Source organism: Pholcus phalangioides, unplaced genomic scaffold (assembly GCF_987345545.1).
Source record: "Pholcus phalangioides strain wild (caught in Gottingen) unplaced genomic scaffold, Ppha-v1.0 ptg000013l_1, whole genome shotgun sequence".
Classification (NCBI taxonomy): domain Eukaryota; kingdom Metazoa; phylum Arthropoda; class Arachnida; order Araneae; family Pholcidae; genus Pholcus; species Pholcus phalangioides.
The window spans coordinates 13375492-13393046 of NW_028301606.1; the positions used below are offsets into that span (position 1 = coordinate 13375492).

Genomic DNA, 17555 nt, shown 5'->3' on the forward strand with positions numbered 1-17555 from the left:
CTAAGGGGTCTGAAGGAATGCGTTTCAGAACAAAGCAGAAATTTGGAAGCAAAAAAAAAAAAGGAAGCAGGTATGGCACATTCTTGAGGGACCCTTGGCTCCCTTGACCCGGGGGTCCTCGGTTGCTAATTGAAAAACATAGTTCTCACCTAACTCTAACTGCTACACACAATAAGTAGAGATTTTAAGATTTTATAAAGAATCGCAAATGAGTGAAAACTTGAGAAACATGCATTTTGTATGAAGACATTGCAGAAAAAACGTATCTCCTAAAATTTCAAACGTACTTTTCAATTACGAATACCGAAATTAAATGTTGCTGTTAAAACCATGTTAAAAAAAAACAAGGGTTTCGGAGGGGGGGAAGAGTTCGTGAGCTTGAACAAAAAAAACAAGTCATTGTTTTTACAGCGGATACAAACTCCTTGATGGGGGGGGGGGGCAATAATGCAGCTTTTCACCGGGCGGGGATTTGCTTTCCATCCCAATGGTAAGTGTTTAATCCTCTATGGTTCACCATAAAAACGCATTGATTTTTTTTACAAATGCGGATGTAAATTGGAGCTGTTAGCATATTTTTGTAATTGAAACAATAGATCAATCAACACAGGAATCAAATTAAGAAGATTTTTAATTAGCTAAAATGGTTAATTAAGGGTAAAATAGTTTGCTTTGATTTTAATGTTATCTATAAACAGGTGAAATCTTGCTAAGTAAATTGAACAGTTATTATCTCAAATTTTATTTCCTGATTTCCTTATATTTCTTGAATTTGGTGTAATTTTATGAATTTTCGAACAATTAAAATTTCAGCAGCTTTCAAAAAAATGACACCAAAAAGAAATCAACTCTTTCTAGATAAAAAGTATTGTACTTAAGTAGCAGTATTTTTTACTGAAACGACATCAAAAAATGTACAATCGACACCGCTTTATCGAATAACGGTTAAAATCCTCCCGCACTAAAATTTCTTCCATACAGACAATATCAAAGTTCCCAGCTTAATATAATAATTTCAACTACTTTTCCCGCTTCATTGAATAATACGCTTCGCACGTAAACTCTCAATACACATCATCAACCCACTATACACAATATTTTTATTGAATGAAACATTTGTTATTAATGGGAAAAATGTAAATATGTTACTAAGATTAAATAAATAATACATTTTAGAGTAAGTACTTGCCTCCTAAGTATTCAAGTTGTCTTCAATACGTACATGTAATTATTTTTTGTTATTTATTGAACCAATAGAGGGTGCTAACTTTCTTAATGAAAAGTAAAAACCTTAAGTATTTTAATCATTGTAATTAAATATAATTTTCATTTCATTTCTGATGTCCGACTTATTCGAGAAGCTTCATTAATATATCGATCCTTCATCAGTTTTCAATATATAAATTATACTAACGTTGTAAAATGGCAACAGGATACTCCGCCTCATCGGATAATGCGTGCTGAAATCGTTGATATCCTATTACGCTGGGCCGATTGTACTTTCTAAAATACCAAAAAACTTGGAAATATATTGGTATAATGGGTTTTTGAACATGTTGTATTTGTATATACACGGGACCAAAGAGAGAACCCTTGCATAAAAACCTTTACGAGCACCGTGTGTACCATAAATGTAGGATGTATGGGCATGGTCATCTTTCGTAAAAATTCGTGAACAAACACACAATCCCCATCATGGCCGCAACTGGGGGGGGGGGGGGCAGACGGATATGGTGCCCGGGCGCAAATTTCCTCTTTTAACCTCTCCTTCAACATTACAAGGGATAGCCCGGCTGACCAAGCATCCAGTTGTGGCTCTGATCCCCACCATATATTATTCCAAAAATCAATACGATATTGTATGCGTTTGATGTGAGTTTTAATAACTTGGATTAATAAGGATCGCTCCAACATCCGGTAGTCAAGGAGAGAGAAAAAATACCAGACTTGGCCGGTTGCGGAAGTGTTCAAGCAGGAAGTAAACGTTTAATGGCGGTCACGCACAAGCGATACTCCTTCCTCTTTTTCCAACTACATCATCCTCTATTAAATCATCATCAACTAACTGTGAGCAAATCGCTATGAATGAAATTCTACAGAAATTACGTGGCACTGTTACGTCTTTTCATTCAAAAATATTCCAGAAGAATCAATGACAGTCATGTAAAGACGAATTTAAATCTGTGTCGTATTTAGTTCAAGCAAAACAAATTTTTTTTTCTTCAAGTGTAATGGCAAACAAAAAAAATGGCTAATCAAAATTACACAAGATGGTAGAGTCCACCATCGTTGCTTGCAATTTATTTAAATATCAAGAGCTTTGTTACTTGTGATTAGCTCATAACCTCATCCAAATAATTTATTCGGATAGTTTATCAAAATCCCAAGGGACTCAACCATATTTTAAGGTTTTTGGCAGAATTGATTCTGAAAAGGAAATGATTGAATTGAGAAAAGGAAAGGATTGTAAAACGGATTACTGTTAGAGATGACTCATTCACGTTTCACTCATCCCCAAATCGTTGGTGCTGATGTGTCTTCCCGATCCATGTGAGAAATTATTTAGTGGAGGTACTAAAATTAAATACGAGATGAAAATCTGCCACTGCGCAATTATATATATAAACGGTTTCGTTATAAATTAAATCCCACTCTTTTTAAGAATAATCATCATCCTGAGAAATCTTTCTGATCTTCAATAAAATCACACGAAATATGTAAAAATATAAAAATACCGTTTTTGCCAACACATGTATCTCAAGGCCAGCGATAAGAATTGTTCCGGGCCCGGACGATTTTTTTTTACACAATAAATTTCACAACAGTGGTCCTTTACCCTGAAGATCCCAGTTATGGCCCTACTGCAAGATGTGAGAGAAGGAAGAAAGCATGCTCATGGCTATTTTAAAATATAAAAAAGAGTGAACACGGAAATCGTCTAAGAACTGATAAAAAAAATCGATCAAAAAAAAAATGAAACAATTTGAACAAACGGATATGGAAATAAATTGAAAACAAACTCTGTTATCTGGAAATTACTATCACATTTTAATGAGATTGAACTTCCACAGGCTAAAAATAATAAATGCGTATGATCAAAGCTAACAGGAGATTCATTAGACTCTAAATTCATTCAAATGAATTCAGTCGATTCATTAAATGAATCGTATAAGAAAATATCAACAAGGGAAAGAATATTTTTTCCTCCCTAAAATTGCGGTTCAAAAATTCGTTGAATTTTCACTAAACAATTTTCCAAAATTATTTTTCCTAATTAAAATGAAATGAATTTTTTAAATACCACATATTTATAAAATACCTTCCTGTATCAATAGATTGTATAGATTTCCGCAGACTTCATATTATTTAAAGCAAAATTCCGAAATCGACGTTGAAAGTTTAATCGAGAAGGATGTGAAAATAAAAACAATAAATCATCGCTCGAGTTTCATTAATCCAATCAAGTGGAAGACGATTTAAACTTGCACTATATTATATCCAATGAAGGTGGAATAAATAGCATAAAATCTAGAGTAAAACGTATTGTTTCAACGGATTTGATACAAAAATACAAACGTTATTTCCTTTTTTTTTAATAATTAGTAGCTGCTTTTATTTTGTAAGCAATCTATACGGCGGCACTGGAGTAAATTTGATTACGTCAAACGTTATGAATAGTATCTAAACGAAAAATGAACATTCAAGTAATGTGACTAATGTATCGTCTCCAACATTTGAATTGTACTGAAAACCCGAATCAACAAATTCAGTTACAATCCATTTCATGATGTATATAGCAATAATTATTTAATACAAAGCAAATAATATATTCAGGGAAAAAAATCTGAAGATTTTTCGAAACGTGAGTGTAAAATTTTTTACTGAAATTGAAAAGATGAAACAGGTTTCACGGAAAAACTACGTAGATCTTTGACACACTAACCTCTATCCACATTGAGTGACTTCCATCTGTCAAGTCCTGGATCAATAGTCAACCTGGATGAGGTACTACTGTGCACAACTTCCTTCCGCTCATATATTTATTTTATTTTTATTTGTGCTGCACTCACTGACACAATTAGATGGAAACAAACACATAGACCCACACAGAAATCAGCATTATAATTACACATAAGACAGTTTTGTTTACCACCAATTTTTAAATATAAATTCTTCAGGGTGTTCTAACGTCAACGAAATAGTTCCTGCTACTATTGGAAAAAAAAAACGTTTTTACAGCGGTTTTCACTAGAGCACGCTTTTGCGCGCTCCTGCCTCTATTTTTTGCCTCCCAATATATTTTCTCTTCCTATTTCTCTTCTCTAGGAAAAAACCCCAGTGGATGGGCCTCACATATACACATTGAGATTCGCCAGAAAAGGGAAGCAGCCCACCAGGGCCTCATTCTCTCGCCATTCCTCCCTCTTCATGTCTCTCCCCCATCCATAGGAGGAAAGAGAAGACTTTGGAGAAGGGGAAATGGTGAGTATAGGGAAAAAGAGAGGACAGATGGCATTTTTCCATGGCCCTCCCTTAATTTTCCCTCAACTGCATAACGAACTAATTCCTGAAACCAACGGAAAAAAGTATGTACAATAATGATAATGCTGGCATCTCCTACCACTACCAAAGCCACTAATAGCTAACTCCTAAAATGTTACCACAGTTTTTACAATTTTCCTTAACCTTTTGAAAGGCAGTTATCCAATATTTCTGAAATAAACTGGTGGGCTGGTAAGAAATAAAAGCCTATTGAGTATGTATTAGAGATCCACAAACTGGAATATGAAAACACACCCACCACAACTTGAGTTCAATCATTTCTCAGTCAACAACATGGAGGTTAAAAAAAGTTAAAATTCTGATAAAGCAGCACATGGTGGCATTTTATTTTTCAAATCAATTACTGAGAGGATTTTACATTTTTTTTGTTCAGCTCTTTCTATAAGGAAAAACTCTCAGGAAAATGCCCCCCCCCCACATCCTGCAGCAGGGCCCAATGGCTGGAATCTTTGGCAGGATTTTCATGGGCTCTTCTATAGTGAATTTAGTGTGAAAAACAAAAAAATAAGAATCACACCGTGGGGGGAATGCCATGTCTATTAGGAGTTTGACTTTTAACTGAAAAATAGTCAGTACAGTTCAGGAAGATTCAAATTATATAAGAAATGTATTTATTTCTCAATTTCTATGAGTCTTATTAGCAAAGCTTTTGCTAATCCTTTGGAAATTTCACTAAGCCTTTCTCACAAATTCAGCAAAAAGAATAAAATATTTGATAGAGTGGAAATTTTATTTCTTACAAATTTATTATAAAATTTTTTCTTATAAATTGAGTTGATTAAAAAAATCAAACAACAAAGAATTTTCATTCTGATTCCTGAATGATGAACAAGCATCAGAACCAAGTTCATTTCATGGCAATGAAATGAATACATATCTTTGCATTTGTATAAGTAATGAAAAAAGGAGATGGTGCAAAATACCTTTTTACTCCATCACAACATTTTGAAAATCACTAAGATTTGATGACGTTTCCTTAAACATAAACTTATGAATATTCAATAGCTGGTGCAGTTCCGATAAGATGGTTGACTGAAGAAAGATCAATAATTAAATACTTCAAGAAATTTATTGCACCAGAAAATAAATTGCACTCAGTCTATTAGGTACACACACACTTTGTTTCAGATTCTGCCAAGAAGTTGGGATGGAAAAGATCTCAGCAATCGGATAAGTCTGGTGGCAAAGTCCTAGCGTTCATTCACTAAATGCACCAGAAAATAATAACTACTCATAGCTCAACTAGATATTTTTCATAATTAATAGACTTATAAATAGTTGATAAGGCTTTCGTGGCCATCATTTGATGAAAATTGTTTGTTCGGGTTCGAAGACCATCGTCCGTTTGAGTTAGTTCTCAACGTTTGTTTCCCCAACACTAGTGGTTGGCATCATCAGGAGAATTGATAAAACTGGATCTCTAATAGACTTCTAATACAATACTTTTTCTTAATATTTGTGGAGAGGAGCTATTTAAAAAAAAAACAGGTTTTACCATACTTACCACACACTAACAAGCATTTGCCTGGATTACAGACGCAAAAAAACCCCAGTCCAAATGATTTTATACTTACCTAAAACAGTACACCAGAAATTCATATTTTGCACTTGAGGCTTGAGTGAGAATTCCTCAACTCTAGTTGACAAATACCTTCTTGACTAGATACCTTGAGGTGTATTAACAATCCCCCCCCCCATCCCCAGAATATCTTCCTGATAATCCTGTAGTCCAGACCAAGGCTTTTTATTTTTAAGTTTGGGCCCTGGGACAAATATTAATTTTGGGGCTCCTTATACCTAGTGTACTTTAGAGGCATACACAATGGGAGGGAGTATTTAGGCTGTGCCTAAAACATAAAAAGAGCCAATTTTTGGGTCCTAAGCACATTCCACATTTGCCTATGCGAAAAGCAGGCCCTGGTCAAGACAGTCTTTACACATGGGCCCAACTGGTCTGGGGGGATGCTCATGGCAATGTGATCTAGTACTGTGATTCAGGAGAGTGAAAGCGAAATCTGTACATAGGCACTTCCAACCTGATAGAGGGTCTCAGAACATTGCTTAGCCCAGGGGCCCTTGATGCTGTTGAAACAGCCGTTTCAAGTATCCCCACATGACAACTATTTTAAAATATATTGTCAACTATAAAATGAGATTAAAATGTAGGGAAACAAGTGATGCACAACTTTTTGAAGCTTAAAATGTGCACAAAAATAATGCCTGTATATAATTTGTATGGGGAGAGTAGGGAGATATTTATGTGGAAAAGCAACTGTCCCATAAGTTATTTTAATTATAATTTTTCCAATGCATGGAGCTGTTAATGCTTGTTGTAGAAGGAATGAGGTGGTTAAAGGCAACACTTCATTCACAATTCAAAGATAATTAAACATTTATTATACAATTAACATTATAGAAACTATAAGGACGTATCGATATAAGCACACCACGTGACCATCTTGTTTGAGTGCCAAAACGTAAGTTCAGTTCTTTCATCACCCAGGCATGCTCTTTTCTTATTACACTGACAGCACCATCCAGTGGTAGATGCTATCACTACATGCTTAACATTTATTACTAGAAAATTTTGGACAAAGATTTTCTGCATTATAAATTGAAAAAAATAATAATTTTCACTATTGAAAAGTAAGCGAATACATTTAAACATTTAATTTTTCTTCGTTTTATTACTTTTTGAATGCAAATTGGATAGATAATAATTAAAAGATATCAATTCTGAATATGTTCAAGCATTGACATTCAGCCTAAAAACCATGTGATTTTTATTTAAGACTCTTCTATAAATGAGCCCACTAGAGGGAGGAATGGGATATCCTAATTTTGTTATTTTAAATAGCTCATTAGTTTAAGAATATTTGATACTGTGACTGTTTACTTTTTTGTGTGTGCGTTTAGAAGGATTTAACTTTTGTTCAGATGCTTTCTTTATTCTTTTAATGAATCCCTAACAATTTCTAGTTCTTGAATACATATATTTTTTCTCAAATGTTTCATATAGCAGATTATTTTATTAAAATCTGGCAATAAGAATATAATTTTTCAAAGCATTATCAATATTGTGGTTATAATTTAAATATGATTTTTAATTTGACTTAAATCTATCCACTTCAATATTAATTAAATTTTCATTTTTTAAAACGATTGTTTCATTCCTCTCACGTGCCCCACTTCTCCTACACGGGAGGGAGGAATGAGAAATTTTTAAATTTAGATTTCTCATACAAAATAAAATATTACTTATATATTTTAGTGTTATAGTTTTTCTGTCCCGTATTCCAAACAGGATGAAATTCTTGCTTTATCAATTGCAACATTTGATTTATGACTTTTCACAAAAATATTTTTAAATTGTTTTTCATAGGTGTCCCATTTCTCCCTACTGGTATTGCTTTCCTGGATATTGTAAACAAAACATTTTTAATAAGACATTTTGCAATAGATGCTTCAATATCAGTCATGGAGATTCAAAGAGCCAGCATGTCTAAAACTTAGAAGGTTAAAGATATAATTTTGTCTTTCCCTCTTTTTTTTCATAAATTAGATAATCCTTGCAAGCAACACTCTTCATTAACTTTTAAAGATATATTTTATGTGACTGATCTTTACATTTCAAGTTTAGCAGAACTTATCTGCCCTAACTGAGGCAGAAGGTTAGCCAGTTAAGAGAAAATTTGATTAACTGATAAAGATTGGAACCAGTAAGAAATTAATTATGTAGATTTTTACATTATACCTTTTAGGTACTTGCACCATAGTGAAAATATTTGCATTACAAGAAATAATAATTGAAGATTTTGAAATTACAATTAAAAGTCAAGAAATTTAGTTTTATAGAACCAATAGGGACTTGCACATAATGAATTACTGTTCCACATTTACCGTAATAGTATAAGATTGCTCACAGTATCAAGTTAAAGACTGGATTATTTGAAGCTAGTTAAGGGGGAAGATCTGGTTTAAGGAAAATGTGTCTAGTAAAGGTTCTACATATTAACGAATACAAAAACTTAAATGTTGCTATTTCTTAAATACTGTATCCCCCGCATTAGCCGGCATGCTGTAAAATTCAAGGGACACTAGTTTGTTTTTTTTTAATGTTGGGTGGGGTCTGGTCCGTTCCTGACATGCCTGGAACAAGGTTTAACAAAAAATCACAATATGCATAGCCAATCCAATGGATTTTTAGTACAAAATATTCTAAGAGTTTTACAAAATCTCTGACTCTCTCTCTAATTTTCCATCATGCTGGTATCTTTGTTTCCCAGGCATGGCCCCCCACATCCTGAAGCAGGGCCCCTAAGCTGGGATCTTTTACGGGCCCCCTTTATGATGAATTTATAGCGTGAAAAACAAAAAATGATTAAAGTCCTCCCAGGCCCCAGGGCTGGAACCTTGTTAGCCCACCCCTTGTGGGGGCCATGTTCCCAGCATGCTGGCTAATGCAGGGAATACAATATATTAAAGTTAGTAAATCAATACTGACTATGCATCATCTAAATAAAAAAAACTCCACATACCTATTACAAATAACATCACTGTCTGCATGTCTACGAAGGCTCATCAAAGGTGACACTGTTTCACCTACTCGAGGCTCTATCAAAAATATATCGAATTCATCCTCTTCCTCTGTCAGCTTCTCTTCAGTAACAGCATTTGTCTCCTTGACATCGTACTTCTTGTCATTTTGCTCAGTTGAATCACAAAATGGGCCTTCAACTGTGAAAATATGGTTATGTATAGAAATTAAAAGCAGCAGCTCAAACAGAATAACACTAATCTTCTGATATTTCACACACTAAATAACAATATACTTTAGAGTGCGTAAATCTAAGGCAAATTGTGTACTGGTAAAGATTTCAAGATTTTGTCCTGAACAAGATGATGGGAGGGGTCTGTCTATCCTGGAGCTTAATGAATTAAAAACAAAATTAGTTGTCAGATAAATTTTTTTAGGAGCCTTGAAATATTTTTCTGAGAAAAACAGCAAAAAAATATTTCTTTAGGCTTCTCTGGACCCAGGTGTGCTTTTTTCCCCCATAGAGGTAGAAATAAATTCTGAAATTTTTGTGTTGCCCTTAGTCCCCAACATAGAAAATTTTAGGCTCCTTGATTTCATCAAGCCTTGGTTAATTTCAATATATACAAAACTTTTAGGGGTTTCATGTTTGCATTTGATAAAATTTTAACAACCATGCGTTGTGAAAATTACAGTAGGATTCTTTCATTCACTCATGGTGATCATTATTACAAAAATTTGAAATTGAACATATCAAACATTATTTTTTTAAAGTCAAATATATTTATGAGAAATAAGACTTAACATGTATGCATATACTAAAAAGCCTTTTAACTACCATTTTTCCCTGTGTAATTTGCCTGTTATTTCAAATATAATGAATTTTCAGAGGGTAAAAAAAGCTTAACAAATAATTTTTTTTATCCATGTAAAAAAATACAATTTGCTATGTAAAATAAAGTATTCCAAGCCTTTTTTATTACGCTAACTGTGGGGTTTTTTTGGCCCACCAGCCATTCGTTTTGGCCCATTAGTAAAGACAAAAAAAATTTTCATTAATGGACAATAGCCCATTATTTTTTTGTCAATCATTACAACTCCCGCCACACTGTCGGATGCTCTTTCTTCAAAGTGACCCACCAGTTTGAATTTCTTATAAATGGCCTGCAGCATTTAAATGTGTATAAGAAACCCTTTCGCCAAAAACTGGGTCCCAAAAATAGAATGGGTTCCCCTTATACATGGATAGTATTTCTCCGTGAAGTTTCTCTTTGGAGAGGCTTTTCCGAACCAAAGTCTTCAGATAAAACATTACTGCAGCCATATACCTGCACCGGAAACTAGGGAATGAGACCGCTTAGCCCCCCCCCCCCCTAATAAATTTTGTAAGGGAGCTGACCCCCAATAATTATTGGAAAAACAATACAACGTGCCTTCCCTCTCTTGTGCACGCCCTTGAATCAGAGTCCCGTAACAGGACGATCAGCAACTTTCAGCTTCCCCTTCCCCACCACAATGCTTTCTTCATGTAGGCACCTATGACTGCTGCTTGATGTTACAGCCAAGATATCTGGGGGATTTTTTTTTTATTCCTCCCTCAACTTCAGTTATCTAATACCAGAAGAAAGTCATTTTTACATGTTTTGCAACACAGATCAAAAACTAAACATGTTGAAAACATGTGCTTTCCAGAAATAATAAATGTCTCTGAACATGGTACAGTGAAAATAATTTTCAATTATATATTTCTCACAAAAAAATATATAGAGAAGAATATTTAATAAAAACGCCTCAGCTCTTTTTTCCTGAATAAATCAAAATTTTGAATTAATTTACAATTCTAATTGATTTAAAAGGACTTTCAGGTAATGGCTATTCTCTTTCTTTCTCTTAACCTTTTCAACACAAAATTTGATAGGTGGCAACTGGTGGTGTAGGATTTGAACAAATGTTACAAAAAGAAAAAAAAAATGCTAGGGAATATTTTCATTTGACTATAAACTACAGTCAAATCTTATTTTAATGAATTCCATTACAGAGGAAATGTCTTTTTAACAAACACTTTTCTAATCCCCAGATAAGTTTACTTAGGAACAATGAAAAACCTGAAATTCCTTTATAACAAAATTTTGTTGCAACAAAGTACTTTCCCTGTTCTCTTGGAGTTTGTTATAACAGAATTCGACTGTATTGATAAAAAGTATTTAAAATTATTTTAAAAAAAATTAACATGAAAGTATACCAATTTTAAAAATATATATTAGTGAAAATATGAATATATATTTTTGTTTCAAGATAGAAAGGTATCATTTTAAAATTTGAAAAAATGGGCTGGGAACAGCCTAGAGAAAGACATTTCCTTAGGAAATGAAATGTTCAAGCACATTTTAAAACTCCATCGATGAAAAAATTATAAATTGAGTGAGCTTATCAGAAATAGGAATATAAATAGAAAATGGCATAAATAAATAAATTCTGTACCAAATATATTCAATGTAAACTGCTGGGGACAGAATTTAGGCCAATTTCATGAGAATCACCCATAGAAACTAACAAATTACAAGGATTAAAGGAATTACTCGCAATTACAGGAATGTAAGCTGATCTGTCCGTTAAAAAAATCTTGCCACAAAGAGAAACAAATGGTACAAATATTCAATTATTATGCTTCACTCACAATCCAAAATACAGATGACAGATAAGATGGAAAATGACAGATATAGATTGAAAAATATCATACAGTACTAGATGCACACTCAGACTTAGCGCACACACACTCACATTTCTAGCACTACTCATTCAGTATTACATTGCCTATGGCGATAGGATGAGTAGTGCTTGGTTTGAGGTTTGTCAAGCTCCAGAATAAAAGTGTGGCCATGTGAGAAAACTAGACAGCTGTTCCCAACTTTTGACTCGCGGAGCCCTTTCTGGCATATAATTTCTATGGTGAAGCCTGGTACGTCTATTTTTTACTTATTCATCGAAATTAATGATTTATTTTTATTATTTAAAAGTATTTAGAATTTTTTTTCCCTTCAAATTAACTCTTTTTTTTATTTTCCACGAGCAGCCGCGGAGCCCCTGAGGATAGCACGTGGAGCAACGGTTGAGAATCGCTGATATAGACGACAGAACATTGGCCATTCCCACAGTACTTACTATGTTTTAGGAAAAACCTAACCAATTTTTATGTGGTTCAGAGGGATCTTTGTTTTACTACACAATACTATTTTCCCAGGGATGACAGTACACCAATTTGGACCTATGCTGGAAACAATGACTTGATGAAAAACTAAAAATTTTAAGAGAGTGTTAAACAGCTACGGCTCAAGAAACTAACACCATCATAAAGGTTGCTGTCACGGTAGATAGCCACCAATAGATAGCGCCTTCATTTCTAACCCATCTCATTGATGGCAGTAAATTGCAATATAGTGATATCGCCAAAGTTAGTGTTCGGTGAAGTAGCCCATATCCTACAGCAGCATTTTTCAACCTTTCTGAATCCTAGAACCAATAAAATTTCTGAAACAATTTAACGAACCACTTATGCCATGTATTACAGGTTTAACTTTTTTCTGTGCACCACACTTCCCCAGTTCACTGCAATTCTCAGTAGCCCTTCATTTCCCTCTCCATTGGTAACCGCTCAACAATTTCAACAACTATTGGTGATTTTGTCGACTAATGGAAACATCTTTTTTTACTAAATTGGCAATGTCTTATATTTTATCATATTTAAAGATCTGTTCCCATATTTTCCAATGAAATATGGTCACAGTCATTTGAATTTTTTTTTTCTTTGCAGAAATTATATTTTTTTTACTGTGATTTATAGCAGAACTTTATTTCTCCCCCCCCCCCTTTCAGTAATAATTAACAAATCCGTCCTAAGTCTCATAGCTTGGCTGCAATTACTGATATATCCCATATTTAGGATTGCAATTTCATATACATTCTCACTATAAAATATGAGTATAAATATGAATGTACAATTTTTATTTGAACCCAGATGGATGGTGGATATCACTAACATTAATTATAACAATCAAATCATTTTCCATTCAATCAGAATCAAATTGTCAACTCTGCTTGTGAACTAATTATGTCATCATCGCAAACCACAGATTGCAAAATGTCATCCTACAGCAATATAATACCGTCAATTGAAGATGGCCAACAAAGAACACATAAAATTACGCAAAAAAAATGCTATTTATTAAATGAAAATCAATCTAATTCTAATATGCAATAATCAAATATGCACGAAATGCGAAAAACTATGAAAAATTATATATTAAAAAAAATTCAATAAATGAAATATGTTATTAATTAATGTGGTTGATAAAGGGTTACCAAAACTAGCAAACACTGATTCAACAACCAGGATTTCTAATTTTGGCATAAAAAATGTTACCACGTTGGCATTGACCACACTTACGGAAAATTAATCCATAACATAGTTTATAAGTTATGAAAACTATCTTTCACGATCTCGGTTCCCATTATTTTTAGTACTGTAAAATAATTTGGATTACATTCATTGGCTCACCAAACACTGACCCCTAGTTCTAAGGTCCTCTAATTCCTGCTTTGCTCAGGGAACCCCTCTCCCCATCAATGTCTGACCCTGTATGCAAGCATTTTGGAAATTTCTTTTTTTTTCATTCACACCTACGTGGATCCCTTAGACACACAGCGGATAGCCCAGGGACTCCCATTCTAGTGATAACAAGATTTTCCCTATCACTTTTAAAGTACACAAATCGATATGCTTGGGGTTTCAGCCAGGTAAGGGGTCTAAGAAAATCGCTTTGCCTGAGTTTTTCGCATGATATTGATGAGATGGCCCTGACAGAAGGAACCAAGGATCCCTGTCTCATGGGTTATACTATATTTCCACTGTAATTTTAGCTTTGTTTTCAGACACATCCAGCATACCTCAGTAACTTCTTTCGGACCACTTTACTGCGAAATCTTTGACTATAGCCCTAGTCAACTAAACCCTAGTTTCCCAAACTATTTGTTCCATAACCTCCTTCTTTACAATTTTTTTTTCTCTCATCCGCCCCCCCCCCCCAACTCAAGCAAACCCATAGGATCCAATGTTTATATCTGTGGCTTCCATGACCTTGAACCCTTCCATCGACCCAAGGGGGCGATATTGCCCACTCTAAAAAACACTGAACGAAACCAAGTTCTTAAAAAGGAATATACTTATTATATGAAAGGATTGTATAATATTAACATGTGACTGCACACACACTACTTATAATACTATTCCTCACTGATGTTGAAAAAATAAACTATCCAGAATACATCTTTAAATGTTTATAATTAGTAAAGTTAAAATGAGCTAGATTCAGAGGCCGATTTATGGTTTTGCTACTAGTGGGCTATAAAAATTTTGCGACCTGTGGGCGAAACAAATTTTGTCACCCTTTAGTCTAATTTTTTTTGCAAGTCATTCCTCAAATTTTTCTACCTGTGCTATAGCTAGCCCACTTAGAGAGATAGGCATATTGATAAAGGTGAGTCTAACTCACTCTTTTGGTCTAACACTTTCTTGGTCACTCTTTTGGTGGCTTACTAACCTGGTTCTTCACTCCTTAGGCCACTCTTTTGCCCCAAAGCCAAATATGCTAAGATCTGTGATATAGGTCACAACAATCAGTGCTCTTGCATAACGATCTGGGAATTTTTTAAAAAGGGTATAAATCACACTATTATTGGAATTTTTGCTGCAGAACATTTCCAGTCAACCAAGAGCTCATTGCAGCACAATGCAAAATATTCTGCTTTTGGACTCTTTTGATGGCTCATTAACCTGGTTCTTTGCTCTCTCTAGGCCACTCACATGCTTGCACACTTCCTTATCACATTCGTGACCACTCACTGACATGGTCCTTTGCTCTGAGATCAATTTTTTGATGGCTTCCATACTTACACCACCTATAGATGACTCCCATTTCTCGGTTGCTCTTTTGTCTGCTCACTGATCTGGCCCTTCATTCTCTAGATCACTCCTATTGACAAACACACACTTTCTTGATTACTCTTTTTGCAACTCACTGACCTGGTCACATAGGCAGAGATAGACCTGGAAGACGGGGTGGGGGGGACCACGATGATGATGTCAACGCATATATACATTAGATCAGTCGACTCCATCTTTGATGCTGGGGGAGGTAATATACCTCCCGTATCTCCGCCCATGCCTGGTCATCCCCAAAGTAAAATATATGCCAAAATCTGTGAAGTGCATTGCAGAACAATCAGTGTTACTGCAATCCGGAAGAGTTTCGAGAAAAGTGACATAGAAAAAGCTTATGCGAAAACTTTTTAGTGCAGAACATTTCCAGTCAGCCGAGGGCAAAGTAATGCAAAACATTCTGCTTTGTGGGGCTGGTCATTCACTCTCAAGGACACTCTTTTGGTCACTCTCTCAAGGACACTCTTTTGGTCATTCACTCTCAAGGACACTCTTTTGGTCACTCACAGTTATTCAAGCTCTAGCCTCTATGTCACTGTTCTGGTCCCTTACCAAGCTGGCCCTCGATCGAGCCTCAGGTCATTCGCCAACCTCGTCCTGCACTCTATTGATCACTCATTGGCTTAGTCCTAGCTCTCTAGAGGCGAATTTATTGTATTACCTAGGGCTTGATAAATCTCAGGTGACAGGTTGCAACGGCAACTAGAAATCACATTAGCGCTTATATGAGTAATATATATAAGTAAATATTATAAATGAGATCCCCAGTAGCACACTATATTATTAGTATATCCGGCCGGTACTACATTGCCAACCTCATACTGGTCCGATATATTAGCGACATAAAGTGCTACTGCGGATTGCTAAATTAGAGTCCAAGGATGACACAAAATTTGCTGAATTCATTACATAACTCCTCATACTAAAAACGCAATCAAGTCCCTAAAAAGTCTAAAAACATTATTTAGGACTGGTCTTTGTTGTGCAAAAACTATGGTTGGCTTCTGAAAAATTTTGGCTGATGCTTAAATATTTTTTTCAATTTATCAAACCGTGGCATAGGATGCAAGTGAGCTTTTCAAATTTTGCCGCCCTCCTCCATGGGTCCCCCCCCCCACATCTGGAACCGAGATCTTTGACAGGACCTCTTTCACGTGAATTTACAGCATGAAAAAACAAAAAAATAGTGGTGATTGTCCGGAATTTTCTCAGCCACTCATTTCTCAAATTTGCCGCCCCCTCTGAACATTCTGCCCAGGGCTATTAGCCCGCTACACAAACCCCCCCCCCCTTCTTCCCCACCAAATACGCTTCTAGCTGGGTTAACGGTTATTCACAACATTAATTAACATGAAATCTCTATCAATTAAAATTTTCTAAAGCGAATAACCAACGCTGTAAATACGCATTACAACGTAGAAAAGATAAATAAAATAATAATAAGCATTTAGTGCTCACGCATTCAATGGTAACTGATAAGAGAGAAATGTCTTTTTTTTCATCCCTTACCTTCGGAAAAACCATCATCCGGAGCAATATCTTCCTGGGCGACGTCTGGATGGAAAACCAAATAAAACATGCAAAGAAAATCCAGTTAGATAAACCCAAAAAACATAAAAGAAATAAATTGATAAATAAAACTTCGTAGTATTAAAAACAAGAGGGAAGTAAATACACAACACTCACTCACCAGCCATATTCTAAACAATATTAACATGATAGGGTAAGTGCACTCCATCCTCGCGTAACAAAGTTCATGCCCCCCCCCCTTAAATAACAACAAATAACTTATTGAGCAGACGAAAACAAAATTAATTAATTTGTTAATTAATTAATCATCTATTTAATGTCTATTTTGCAACTAACACTTAATTTTTTAAATAACTGGGAGAAATAAGATTGAATTATAAACCAGTGAAGTTTATCATTTTTAATTTTGATGTTTTGGTTGGTTTTCTATGAAAATTAATGTATAAAATATGATAGATTCTGTTTCTATTAAAACTTTATTAGGAAGAGTCTTTTCTTTTTGGAATAATTAACTTTTTTAGTGGGGGAGGGATTTTGAGGCTTATTTTTTGAGCTGACTATAATTTATAGAGAGAAATCGCGGGAATTTGGGTGCGCGAATACGGGATAATGCTAATTATTGCCAGAAAAGATGCCAATCGGGCGAATATGGCCTATTGTAAGCAAATCAAAGTGTAGTGAACCCTCGGTTTACGAACTTAATTCCTTCCTCGTGATCTGAAACGTTCGTTAACCAAACACATCTTTCTATGAGATTAATGTTAAATTAGTTAAACCGTTGCTGTCACCCCGAAGTTTTCTAGTGTAAATTTTTGCAACAGCTCCGGCACATAACGTGCGGGAAACTAATGAAAATCATTAAAATAAAAAGTTACTAAAAAAAACCGCAGTTTGAAAGAGCCGTTAATAAAAAGGGCCATGTCTGGCTTC

At 34.8% G+C, this 17555-nt stretch overlaps 1 protein-coding gene across 2 annotated transcripts in view; it reads right to left on the bottom strand.

Annotated features, from left to right (window-relative positions):
* Positions 1-16841, bottom strand: part of LOC149078630 (serine/threonine-protein phosphatase 4 regulatory subunit 1-like) — a 147208-nt gene extending 130367 nt beyond the window's left edge. The window contains exons 1-3 of one of the 2 annotated variants that reach the window (XM_089240769.1): positions 16786-16841; positions 16605-16649; positions 9102-9300 (exon numbers count right to left, since the gene is read on the bottom strand). In XM_089240769.1, the coding sequence (XP_089096895.1) occupies positions 9102-9300; positions 16605-16649; positions 16786-16792 (251 nt within the window). In that variant the 5' untranslated portion in view covers positions 16793-16841. Of the gene's footprint in view, positions 1-3943; positions 4327-9101; positions 9301-16604; positions 16650-16785 lie in introns of those variants that run through there. The other variant, XM_089240771.1, reaches the window with a different exon arrangement.
* Positions 16842-17555: the final 714 nt, after the last annotated feature.